Source organism: Pteronotus mesoamericanus, unplaced genomic scaffold (genome assembly GCF_021234165.1).
Source record: "Pteronotus mesoamericanus isolate MK-2021 breed Mesoamerican mustached bat unplaced genomic scaffold, CSHL_Meso_final contig_263, whole genome shotgun sequence".
In the NCBI taxonomy this organism is placed as follows: domain Eukaryota; kingdom Metazoa; phylum Chordata; class Mammalia; order Chiroptera; family Mormoopidae; genus Pteronotus; species Pteronotus mesoamericanus.
In genome coordinates, this window is record NW_026555112.1 from 13,480,134 (window position 1) to 13,493,278 (window position 13,145).

The window sequence follows — 13,145 nt, forward strand, 5'->3', positions numbered from 1 at the left end:
GAAATTATTTGGCATCAATCAGTCGATCCCTCTGGTATTTACTGAGCATCTATTAGTTATGGAACACTATACCAGAGTTTACAGGGAATACACAGGTAGCATAAACTATAGTTTCTGCTTTGGAGAGATTATGGTACGTTTGGAGACACAAGAGTAAAGTGCCCAAAGCAGTTAAATAAAAATCGACAGGTAAGAAAAATACTCACTGTACGGAGAGGTGACAACAGTTCAGCTAAAAGAACAGAGGAGGGGCTAAGAGGGAAGTGAGCTTTGGGCTGCGGCACAAAGGATGAGTGTCTTTATTGTTTATTGTTTATCTAGGGAGAGTGGGGAGATCATTCTAGGACCAGAGGCAAATATTCAAAGCATCTGAAAAGGTTCAGTCCCTGGAAAAAGAAAAGTATTCTCCTTTTGACAAAAGTCTAAATCAGGGAGCTTGATGTAGGTTCCACGGTAAGGCACGCTTTAGAGAAGAGCGGTCCAGCGTGTGCAAGAGAACTCAGAGAAAACCAGGGGTGTGGCCTCACGGCTCAGGGGCAGCCCCTGGTGAGAAGCAGGTATCCACAGACACAGTGCACTACCTCATTTAAAACACAGCTTTGACGAAGTGGCAGATGGAGGACATTTTTGCTCTTAGATAAATGAAAACAATCAGTGAATGACCTCAAAGATTATCTGTTCCCAGTTCCCTCCACTAACAGCAGTAAGAGAGAAAGAATGAAAAAATTCACAAGTTGTCATTTGGCCTACATGTGGACCATAGCATTTTAAAGCTGTTACAGAGAATTTAGGTTCTAACCTCCTTATTTTGCAGATGAGAAAGCTGTAATCCACGACTGTTAAATAACTTAATGAGCTAGTCTGTGACATTGAAAAAATAAAAATGTGTGTTACCTCTGCCAATCCCAGATACCTTAATCTAGGGTGGCATTTCCATAAGTATGTTCTGCAGACCTCTGGTTCCCAGGATACCTGCTACTGTACCTATTAGTAACACATCAGTGTTCAGCAGGAAACAAGTTGAACAAAATAGAACACTTTTCTTTCCTGCAAAGCTTTTCAGAACTTTTAATTGGTCAGATAAGTTGTAATAATTAGACTTTATAGAGTCTGTTAGATTATGGAATTGTGGGGGGGTTTTTGTTAAAACAAAAGACTATTATTCTACAGTTTAAGCTTTGAGAAATTCTGTTCTAGACTATGCTCCCTCTAGCCCTCGTTATGGATTCTCATGTGAAGTGAGAGGGTAGAAGCATGACTTTGGAGCTAGGCAGAAAAGACTTTGAGTCCTGGATCTAATCCCCTCCTGCTGTGTGACCTTAGGTAAGTTTTTTAACCTCTCTGAACTTCAGTTTCCTCATCTACAAAATGGGCCAAGGCTAACACATACCTCATATTGTTAGTGTGAGGATAAAATAATGCTTATCAAAGAGCACAGCACATAGGAAGCATCAGCTATCTTTAAAACAATTAATGTAATTATCTACTTATCAACTTATGTCTTTGGGTTACTCGTTTTTTTCTTAAGGTATTTATTTTATTTTGATTTACATTGTTGAGAGTCGTTTTATGAACCTTTCCCTTTAAAGTATAAAATATGGGCAAGCTTTAAAACATGCTAACATCCTTATTTTACAGATACCCTTCACTGAAGCAGAAGCTTTACCTTAATCAAACCAATGATAATCTTTGGAAACAGACACATAAGTGAGAAATTAATTGTTGAAATAAACAAGCAGCTTTTCTTAGTCACACCGGGTGTCCTTCTACCATCCATGCTAAAGTGAGCCTCACCCAAGACTCTCCGATCTCATCAAAGCAGGAACGGAATGTGCAGTAGATCCAGACACACCAAGGTCATACAGGAGGACGCCTGCACAAACCCTCCTCCAAACAAACCCAAAACCCGGCATCAAGAAGTGAACAAGCCTATTTCAAGCAACATTAGAAGAGGAAAAGTAGATTCTTGCGATACAGAGCAAGCCAACAAGCCTACCAGAGCGCCAGGTCTTGAGTGGTCTGTTTCTTGCTTTCTGCCCAGAGGGACAGTGTATTGGGCTGCCATAACAAATTACCACAAACTGGGAGGAGGGGGCCTTGAAATAACATAAACCTATTCTGCCAGAGTTGTGAAAGACACACATCTAAAGCAGACGTGTCAGCAGGGCTGTGCTTCCTCCTATGGCTCCAAGGAAAAAAGCTTCTTGCCCCTTCCAGCTTCTGATGCATCCAGACACTCCTTGGCTTAGAGCTACATCACTCCAATTTCTGGCTTCATCTTCACATGGAGTTCTCCCTTGTGTGTCTGTGTGTCTGAAAACTCTTCCTACGTTTCTCTTAGGGTAGACTCAGTGGATTTGGGTGCACCCGAAGTCCAAGATGATCTCTTGAGATCCTTAGCTAATTATGTCGGCAAAGACCCACTTTCCACATAAGATCACATTCACAAGTCCTAGGGTTGGGATTTGGACATACATGTTTGGATGCCACTATTCAACCTACTACAAAGAGGATTATGGGCCTTAGAAGTACCAGCTTTGGAACGGTTAATTTTATGTGTCAACTTGACTGGGATACAGGATGCCCAGATATTCTGAGTGTATCTGTGAGGATGTTTTTGGATAAGATAAACATTTGAATGAGTAGACTGAGTAAAGCAGATGGCCCTCCCTAATGCGGAGGGTTTCATCCAATCAGTTAAATGCCTGAATAGAATAAAAAGACTGACCCTCCCACTTGTAAGAAGGAGCTCCTCCTCACTGCCTGCTGAACTCAGACATTGATCTTTTCCCGCCTTTGGACTCAAACTGAAACATTGGCCCTTCTTGGATCTTGAGCCTATCAGCATCTGGATTGGAGCTTTCACCACTGGCTCTCCTAGGTGTCCAGATTGGCAACTGCAAACCTTGGGACTTCTTAGCCTCCCAAGTCACTTGGGCCAATTCCTTACAAAAAAACATGTATAATACACACCCATGCACATCCTGTTGGTTCTGTTTCTCTGGAGAACCCTGATTAATAAAAGCCTCCAATCTGGACCAGGTCCCTGAAGCAGAGTGGGCACCATGAACTACAGGGAGGCTCGTCCTGTGGAACTTTTGCAAAAGCCACGGTTATCAAATCAGAATCACCAGAGAGGCAGGGATAGGCTTCTGAGAATGACTTCCAATAATTGACAAAGCTTAATAGGATTAATATTTCCTCCTTAAGGAGCCATTCAGGCTAACAAAAATGTTAAGTTTCTTTGATTTTTAACTGGAATTATATTAGTTCAGCGAGGTAACACCAATTTCCTTACATTGAATCAGTGGCAGTTATAGGTGGTTTCTTTCCGTTAATGAAAAAGAGAAGATAAATTATTGTTTAATATATGCAATTTAGTAGATTAAAATATTTCAAAACATGGATTCCATGGATTGAATAAAAGTATGATTGGTATTTCTTCCCCAACCTTTATCTCTGAATCAAGTTAGCGCATCAGAAATTTACCTATATTATTTTGTAGGACAGCCCTCTCTGAAATACAGGTCGACATTACATCCTCAGTTTTTATCCAGAATCAAATTAAGAAATGGTTATACAAAGAACATTCGAGCACCTTATATGAACTCATTACTGACAATATGTCCCTTATATTATTTATGCCTTTTATATAAAAACGATGTTTTAATAACAAGAAAGATCTGCCTCATCCGACAAAACAGATGCTCATTTCTATAGACTATGTGAGCCACAGTTGTCTCTGCCTTGGCTACCAGGAAACTCAGAATGAAATCTGACTCACTTGCTTTAATCATCCTTGCTTTTTATTTCAGTTATCATTATTTCCCTACTTCCTCCTCAATTACATAATTCCTTTTTATGTGTCCTTTTAAACGATCCATTTGTATTTATGCTTTTGGTTGTAATCCATCTCCAGTCCTGTATTGGGAAATAAGCTAAGATATGAATCAACCCTAAATTCATGGGGGCAGAGCCAGGAGTAGAACTCAAGGCCTCCTCTTGTCACACCTGCTGTCTGTCCTTTGAAATGGGTGCCTTCAAGCTGTCCCTCCTGGGCTGTGGGGCCTGCTGGACTTCCCGAGGACTGCATTGCAGACCTCGCACATGGAGCCATTATGTTTACGGACGCCCCAAGGACCCATGCTGTAGGAAACAGAAATCCCCCAGCACACAGTCCGAAGGCCATCTGTTCCCGCCTCTCTGATTCCGTGTCTGGGCTTCTGGCTGCCTTCGCCGATTTAAAGGACTGGGCCTGTTTCCCCGCCCCCAACACTACAGATGTTGGCTGTGAAAGGAAATAGCAGGAAGGAGCAGCCCCAATCTGGTGCCAACTGTGCTACCCAACATATCATATATGAACAACAATACCAACAACAGCAATAATAGCAATTATCTTGTGTTGCATGTGCCTCTATGCTAGGCATCCTAAGTATATCATCACTGCTCCTAACAACAGCTCTCAGAGACATTTATTACTCCTGGTTTGGAGATGAGGGGAGCTCTGAACCTAGACTCCTAAGAATAGCATAACTTGCTGGAAGTTAAAAGCATCTCTTTGCATGGGAAGGACTCAAAAGCTAAAGTCCTTACAAGCTGCTGGGGACAGCATGCATGACCCGTACGATATTACTTACACTATTAATAATAGCTACAAAAGCTTTGACTGAATGGACAAAAGTGACTTTCACCCATCCCAGACATGTCACTTAGCAATTTAGTGGACTCTGCCTGAATTAACATGATTTCCTTGATAAAAATGGACTTGGTTATCTCCCCCTCATCCATTCCTGGCTTTGTCTCTGCTGTAGGCAGCATTTGGAGAATAAGAGAATGTTAAGAGGTAAGGAAGGGGAGTATCCACTCATATATATATGAAAGTGAATGAGAAATAAACATAGATGCTGAGCACAGTCTAGAAAGGCCACCTTGGTAATGAGCAGAGGTGAGAAAGCAACCATTTCAAACCTTCCCAGGCTGCTTGGGGCCAAAGGCCAGGCCTTCCCACCCTCTTCCTGTGCATGGATGAGTGTCCCTTATAAATGCTGGCTCTTCTGTTGTTGTTTTTGGAAAACAAATGCTTCCTTCCAAGTCTCCCCCTCCCAGTTAATATCCGTGCTCAAGACTCTGAATCCCTAGACACATTACGATGGATTTGTCCAGGTTTGAGATCTTGATTTCGTGATTTCCTCCCCATCTTCCTGGTCTCTCCAGAGCCCACTGAGTTATGACACAAGCTTCCACAGGCCTGGAGGACGCTTATATGGTCCCATACTATGCCTCAGTCTTCCTCTATGTTCCCCCAGTCGCCAGGGTGTGGCTCTCTGCAAATGTAGTTTCTTCTCATTGTGGTCACTTTCCAGACTCATTTAAAAAGGAGAAAAATGCCACTAGGCACAACACTTGTCCTCCACAGACGTTCTTGTCTCATCCTTCCCTCTGTGCTCCTTTCTCATATCAGGAACCAGCTTTCACCCCCACCCCTGCCCTGCAATCAGGTCTCAGATTAACTTTTAAAAACATATGCATCCTACCCAGCACACCAAGTTCTGTTTCGGTCCCCTGGTTATGACACCCACTGTGAGGTCAACAAAAAGCCACTGCAGTCTATGAATACAAAGATTAGGGTCATGTGACTGAATCTACAGAAGGATACCAGAACTGTCCAGCTATGTCACATCTGGGGCTCAGAAACTACAGGGAAATGTTCTTTCTGTTATACATGGAGCCTGGCAGGAGCCACCAACTGGCTTTGTTCTCCTGATTCCCTGGACCGACATATTTACAAGCGGAATCTGTCCTGGGCTAAGGAGTTGCTATATGACAAACTGTAGAATTAGTGTTTTGATGTGTGGGCACATGCATTCTTCCTGTTGTGCCTTTGACTCTGAGCTCTCTGAGAGCGTGGATTACTTCTGTGCCCTTCAGGGTCTCCCCAAAGATTCTCCTACTGTAGGATTTCCATCAGGTTGGCTGCCTATTGGGTCAGGAAGGAAACTGACTGGGGACTCAAATATGCAAAAAAAAGATTTGAGAACACAGATACAATAACAAACTCCTGTACTGCCATAGTACTGGTTAAGAATTAGATTCTTACAACAACCTCCTAAGAAAAATAGGGCAGGTATTATTATGCCCATATCACAGATGAGGAAACTGAAGCTCTAAAAGATGAAGTGATACCCCCAAGTCACACAGCAAATAAGTGCAGAACCAAGGCTAAAAGTCTGGCCTTCTGAGGACTCTCTAGTGCAGTGTCTACCATACTATGCCTCCAAAATAAAAAGGAAGGAGGGGTGGAAAAAACATAAGTGCCCATCAACATATGAATGGATAAAGAAGACACTGTGTATATTCAGGATGAAATATTGTTCAGCCATGAGAAAGAAGGATATCCTGCCATTTGCAACAACATAGATGAAACTTGAGCATATTATGTTAAGTGAGATTAAATCAGAGTAAGAAAAGGACTGAATGATATCACTTACATGTGGAACCTAAAAATCTAAACTTTGTAAAAACAAAGAGTAAAATATCAGTTACCAGAGAATGGAGGGAAGGGAATAGAACAGATGTTCAAGGGTAAAACTTGCCACAAGTAGTAAATAAGCCCTAGAGATCTAATGCACTAGAGTAAATAAGCACTAGAGTGAATATAGACAGCAGTATTGTATTATAATCATCAAACTTGCTAAGAGGCTAGAACTTACTTATTCCAACAACTACAAAGAAAAAATAATTACGTAATGTAATAGAGGTGCTAATTATTGCTACAATGGCAATCATGTTACAATAGATAAATGTATCAAATTAACATGTTGGACATCTTGAATTTATAAGAGGCTATATGTCAAACATATTTGAATTATAAAAAATAAAAGCAAAAAAAAATTTTAAATGGAGGGAAACTCAAAGATAGCTATATTATAATATATCCTTGCCTTCATCATTTCATCTACAAATTCAAATGCAGGTGCCACCTAAATTATAGATGGTAGGTTCCAATAGGATAAATGTTTGGGGCTCATATAAACTCCAAATGCAGATAAGCTCTCAAAGGTATGAGCTTGTGAAAAGCCAAGCAAAGACCAGAGGGAGACGCAGCAGGGGCTACTTGGGGACTGAGTCTGGGAATGAGAAAAAGAAGAAAGTGGTACAGAAATGAAAGCTGTGGAAGGGTGTTCAAGGAACCAAGAGGAAGGCTGGGGTGGGGGGCATCAGGAGAGAGAGGTGGAAGGGAGAGGGAAGAAGGAAAGAAAAAGCATAGGAGTGAAAGATGGGAAAGAGAAACAAAGAGGGGTGAGTAGAAGGATACACACTTCTCCCGTGTCTCTAGGTTTCTTTCTAACAGGCTCGTCCTGGGGACAGAAGCAGTCGCATGGGCGTTAAGAGTTTTGCTCACCTTCTTTCCGTGGACCAGCCAGCAAAGATAAAAACACAGGAAGTAAGATGCAAACAGCATCTTAGAGATTAACAGAACATTAGATAGTCAGATAAACCAGAGAAAGGAGAATAAATATATATACTGAAGTTAGAAGGAAGACAGAGTAAAGAGAAGACAAAGGGTTGGCCAAGGTAGGACATCATCAGAGAAAAGCAGAAGCATCTATCCAAGGCTAAGGCTTGGGTCATGTTGCCAGCAGACTAGGAGAACATCAGTGGAAGGGGAACGAAAACCTAGAACAAAGATGACACACTGCATCTGAGGACAGCAGTAATTGGAGGGAAAGGTTTAAAACTACGAGACAAAGGACAATGCAGTACAGTTGCAGGAGAAAAGATCATGGTGTGGTCCTTAGGAAACCACAACACTCAGGCATGTGACCCCAAAGCATTTTACTGGCAGAAGTTGGTAGCCAATATTCATGTCTGTGTTTGTTCATTGTTTACTAGTCATGTGTCTACCTGCCATGGAGGTATTATCTATCTTAATAAACCTGTATAAAACAGAACCCCCAGACTTTATCCTCCCTGAGTAAGGGATTCACAATGACATCACATGTGATGGTACTTGATGAGTGATGTTTGAAGGAGATGGTAAATCTATTGGTAGTGAAGACAGTGTAAGCATAGCCAACAGAGCTAATCAGAATGGCATTGCTGACTATACGGATGCCAATGATAGCGAAGATGGTGACAAAGGCAGGTGATATTGTGGTACAGAAGGCAAGGTGGAGTTCTGTCAGTGAGGGGGAGGGTGGAAAGTATGGGAGTTAGAATGAGGAAGATGATTTCTGCAACGGTTGCTCGCCACTTGTGAAATGACACTATGGGTACGTGTATGTGCGTGTGGGGGTCTATGTATGACAAGGATACAGAGACAAAGAGGTAGAGAGAGATAGAGACAGATAAAGAGAGAGACCACCATAGACCACTCACGGTTAAACTCAAAAGCTAAACTGGATGATCTGCCACACAACCCTTCTTAGAGACAACTCAAATGGCCAAAGCCAATACCCAAACATATCCCCTGAAATGCCTAATAAAGAGAATGGTGACTCCGTGGCCATGTTTTTTCTTTCTGAAGGCGTTTGCTGGATTTTGTTTTACAAGAAGACTGTCACCTAGGAATTCCCTGAAAAGGTTTTTAAATTCTACATAGACTATATCTGCTGAAAAAGACATCAAAAATCATCTAAACTATGTGACTCTCAACTCCGATATGGATCACAACTTCCTGGGGACTTTTTCCACAACACTGATGCCAGAACCTCATTTCATACCAACCAAAAAAATCAAAATCCCAAGGTGGGACACTGGTATGAACATTTCAAAACTAGTCCCAAATAATTTTGATCAACTCTTCTGATGGGGAGATTTCTATTGTACAGAAGAGGCCAGCAAAACCCACCAATCACAATGCTTAGAGGCAGAGTCACAACGAGAATATCCGCAGCAAGTTTGCTGCACTTTCCCTGCATGCAGCTGACCCAACAGCATGGTTTGCTGTCTGCTCTTATTGCTACATTCGCTTTAAAATAAATGCCTGGCAGTGTTGGGACCCCAAGAAGAGGGAGAAAGGAAGTATAATGGAAGAAATCAAGAAGCTGGATCAGGGCACTGTTTGGCTTCTCATGGAGAACGTCCCAGATGGAGCTCTGACGTGAAAGGATTTCCAAACCCAGTCCCTCTCCCTACCCCAGCTCCCTTTCCTGCCCCACCCACATCACTGCCCCATGCGTAGGCTCCCTGGGGAGGTAGGTGTGATTTCAACTTCATCAACCCCCTGTCCCACCTCACCCTGTTCCCAAATTATTCACATTTATCCATCCCTCAAGAGGTCCCCAAACTCAGAAGAAACATGTTCATACTTTCTTGGTGGGAACTTTGATCTTCAAGAATTCTGCCTCTCTGGCCAGCACCTGCCACGGGGCGTGTATCCGGACAAAGATGGATCCTTGGCTTTTACTCTGTAATGTACAAAGGAAGAAGAAATGGAAACACTTATAAGAACATAGCTTAAATTTCTGGCTCCCCAAACTAGAAGGCCCAAGCAGGAGCTTTTTCAGTTTCTGGTTTTTGTTCTCTTTAACCTTCACCAGGGGCCAGTCACCTCCTACCCATACTCCATCCGGAAACGTTCTCATACGACCCATAGGGTGACGTCCCCAGAGTGTGGTCCCTGGGGGTTCGTAGCTTCAGGGGAAAAGAAAAGTTAAACCATTGTGTTGACAGATTTGAAATATAAGTAATTATGATTTTCATAAAAATCCTATTAACTCTTAACAGCAGTTACTTGCTTCACTTCTTCCAGCGTTCAGTGACAGCTGCCATTTGTCTCCATTCACATATTTTCACTGTTTCTCATTAAGTTTATATTTTTATTCTACTATTGTGCTTGGACATAGCCCCAAACCACAAAAGTGGTTCACCTAAGCCTAACAGTAATTATATAAGTAACAATGTAAATAGTATAACTCCAGATAGTAACATAAACATCAGTCATGAACAGGGCTCCAGTGTGAGCATAAAGTGTGAATGTACGAGTATGTCCCAGGTCAAATGGTTCTGTGAGTATATTGATTTCACCCAAAAATGAAAAGTAAGGAACAGAAATGCAGTGATGAGTATCTGAAAATTAGGTCTTTCTTAAAAAGCTCTTATTTATTTGTTCTTAGAGAGGTGGGAGGGAGGGAGAAAAAGGGGGGTGGGGGGGCATCAATCTGTTGCCTCTTGCACATGCCCCGACCGGGAATCAAACCAGCAAACTTTCTTCATGGGATGATGCCCAGCCAACTGAGCCACACCACTCAGGACTGAAAATTAGGACTTAATGACTCAACAATCCATTTTGCCCTGATCGCAGTGTCTTTTATAAATATTGGTCAGGTTATGACATGAAGCCATTAGTTTCTACTCATCTCCGAATAAAGCCTCAGTTTTGTTTTGCTTTTGTTTTTGTTTTTTCAGAACAAGAGCACACAGCATAAAAATACTTTCTGACAATAATTTAATTACTTTTATCCATAAAGAATGAAAGAGACCAGAACAAGTAGGAAAAATGGACAAATGCCCTATCATTTGTGAGAAACGTCTGAGACTATCTGAAAAGTTAACCATGAACACTGTGTCCACAGAGAAAGTAGAACAAAATAATAGCAAAATTCCCTCATCAAATGACTGTTGGAAATCACCTCAAACCTGTGCACCATAGTGGGAAAATCCTGGTGTGCTGGCCAACATGCATTAGGGTACAGCCTCCGAGGGGCAGAGTGGGAATTGGGGACCTAGTGAGTGTGCTCTACAGAGGGGCGTGCTTGCAGCTTATTCCACTTACCCCCGGAAAACTCACGCTACAGGGGAAAGGAGGCTTTTATTAAATTACTGAGTATTTTGTGAAGCAGGATACAGGAGACCAGCACTGAGAAGGCACCAACTGTGTGTTCAACAAAGATGTCACTGCTCACATAAAACCAGCTGTTCCTTTTGAAAATCATTCCCTGGCTTCATTCACAGAGACCAGCTGGTGGTCAACCACTCACCCTCCAGTCCTGGTTTAGTGTTGACGATAATAGTGGAAGCCATCCACACACAGCCTCTGACCACCTGCCTTGCCAGCGTGCCAGGCAGAGAACTAAGTGACAAGACTGTTTTCCCCACTGATGTACGCTGACTATCATGGGGCTCACATATGTTTTTGAAATGATGAATAAAATAAAAAGGCATTTTATGATGTTCATAATGTAAATGAAGAATACTTCTATGATTTTGAATGGTGGCTCTACAATATATTCAGTAATTTAAACACCCAGAACCTTTCCTTTCTTCAGGAATAAAAGCAGATGATTTATAAGATAAAAGAATAAAAAAGAAGCCAGGATTTTGCAAGAATATTAAACTATGATATGAAAGTCAGGATAGTCTAGAGTTTACATATACCTGAAAAGAATAACAATAACCACGATGCTTATTTAATTGTGTATCATGTGTCAGGACAGAATCAGGCGATTACATGCTTTAGCTCACAGAATATTTCCAGCCATGCTGTGAAGGAGGTAATGTCACCATCTTTATTTTACAGTTGAGGAGACCAAGGCAGGAAATATTTAAATAATTTGTCCACAGTTACACAGACAGTGTGACAAAAAGTATTGTAATTCAGGCCGTCTACACTCTATCAGGTGATTTCCTCCTCTCACCAAAGGCAGGTGTGACATGTTACTGAGCACAGTTTAAAATCACATCCAAGGGCTGCAACAGGACATAAAGACAAGCTTTTTAGACTAAAACTGACTCAAAACATGGGTAAAGAATCTATGAGGCAGTCCTAAGATGAAATACTCAACCTTTCAGCTGCCAAGTAGACATAGTTATGACAAAACAAGGGAAGTGGCCCTCAGCGAGAAATCTCCTCAATTTCCATGTCCATCTATGGTTGCAATATCCAGAACTAATAGACAGAGTCATCGATCACTTGTTGCTACTTCTAACTGTAATTCAGATTTTCTAATTTAGCGAAAATAAAAAGTAAGAAAAAAGATCTCTACAGCTGACCAACAGCCCAGCTCTTCATTAGGGCCTCAGAAATGATGTTTTCGGTGAAAGAAGCAAACAGCACCATCCCTCGCACTAAGATGAAATCAAGACTATTATTGATTTTAATGTATTTTGTTTTGTCTTCATTTTTAATTTGTGGTGAATATTTTTTTCAACGTTATATAGAATTAGTGGCTCCACTGTGCACCAAATGTCCATTTAGTGGCTACAGATGTTCAAAGTTTGAGAAAGGATCAGAAAGGCTAGGGCCAAATCCCATGGCCTTGGTGGCAGACTGCTCGCTGTCCCCTGACAGTCATCCTCCTTTCCTTTATTTTTAAAATAAGCATATAGCATCTAGACTAAAGACTGTTTTTTCCCTTGCAGTTAGGTGCAACCATAACACTAATTTCTGGCCAATGTGGTGAAGGCGGAAGTGTTGTAAGGCACTCCCTGGCCACCTCTTCAGAGACAGCAAGTAGACGGCTTTTGCCCCTTCATCTTCTTCCCTACCCCGGATCCATTGCCTAAGACAGGGATATAAGGCTCTTAGACCTGGAGATCAAAATCAAGGTCAGATGCAGCAAGGTACCAACAGTCTTGTTCTATAAACTGTCACAGCAGCCCTGGGCTGTCTTCTGGATTTCTATGTGAAATATACAATTCTACCTTATTTAGTTAGCCACTGTGAATTTTAGAGGCTTTATCATTTGCAGCCCAACCTTATACTAGTGCAACATTGTTTCCCAACATGGGGCCATTAGTTGTCTCCAGCAAAGCACGCTTCCTCTCCACTTTCTTCAGATGGAAATTGTAAGTGAATATAAAAGCTATAATGCAGTTTTGTGGCGTTAACAGCTAGTCATCATGTTCCTTTTATGCCATGCAATATTATTACCTTCTTATAAAAAGAAAAACTTGAGAGCTCATGTGAAATATTAGCTGGTGTGACTGGCTATGTTTCCTGAAGAAAAACCAAAAACCCCTGAATAGAATCATCACCAAATGCAGAAGCCCTTTTCACTAATCCAGGAATCTAATATTGGAGTTTAACATAGATTGAATTAAAAATAAGAAGAAGGAGGAGGAGGAGAGGAAGAAAGAAAGAGAAGAAGAAAAAAAAGTTGCTTGTTCTCTAGGTCCAACAGACTTCCATTCTGCCCTGTGTT

General features: G+C 41.6%; 1 protein-coding gene across 1 annotated transcript in view; it reads right to left on the reverse strand.

Moving 5' to 3' along the window:
• ANO2 (anoctamin 2) overlaps positions 1 to 13,145 on the reverse strand; it is a 294,279-nt gene that overhangs the window by 228,576 nt on the left and 52,558 nt on the right. The window contains exon 3 of the mRNA XM_054574699.1: positions 9,312 to 9,410. Coding sequence (XP_054430674.1) covers positions 9,312 to 9,410 — 99 coding nt within the window. The remainder of the gene's footprint in view (positions 1 to 9,311; positions 9,411 to 13,145) is intronic.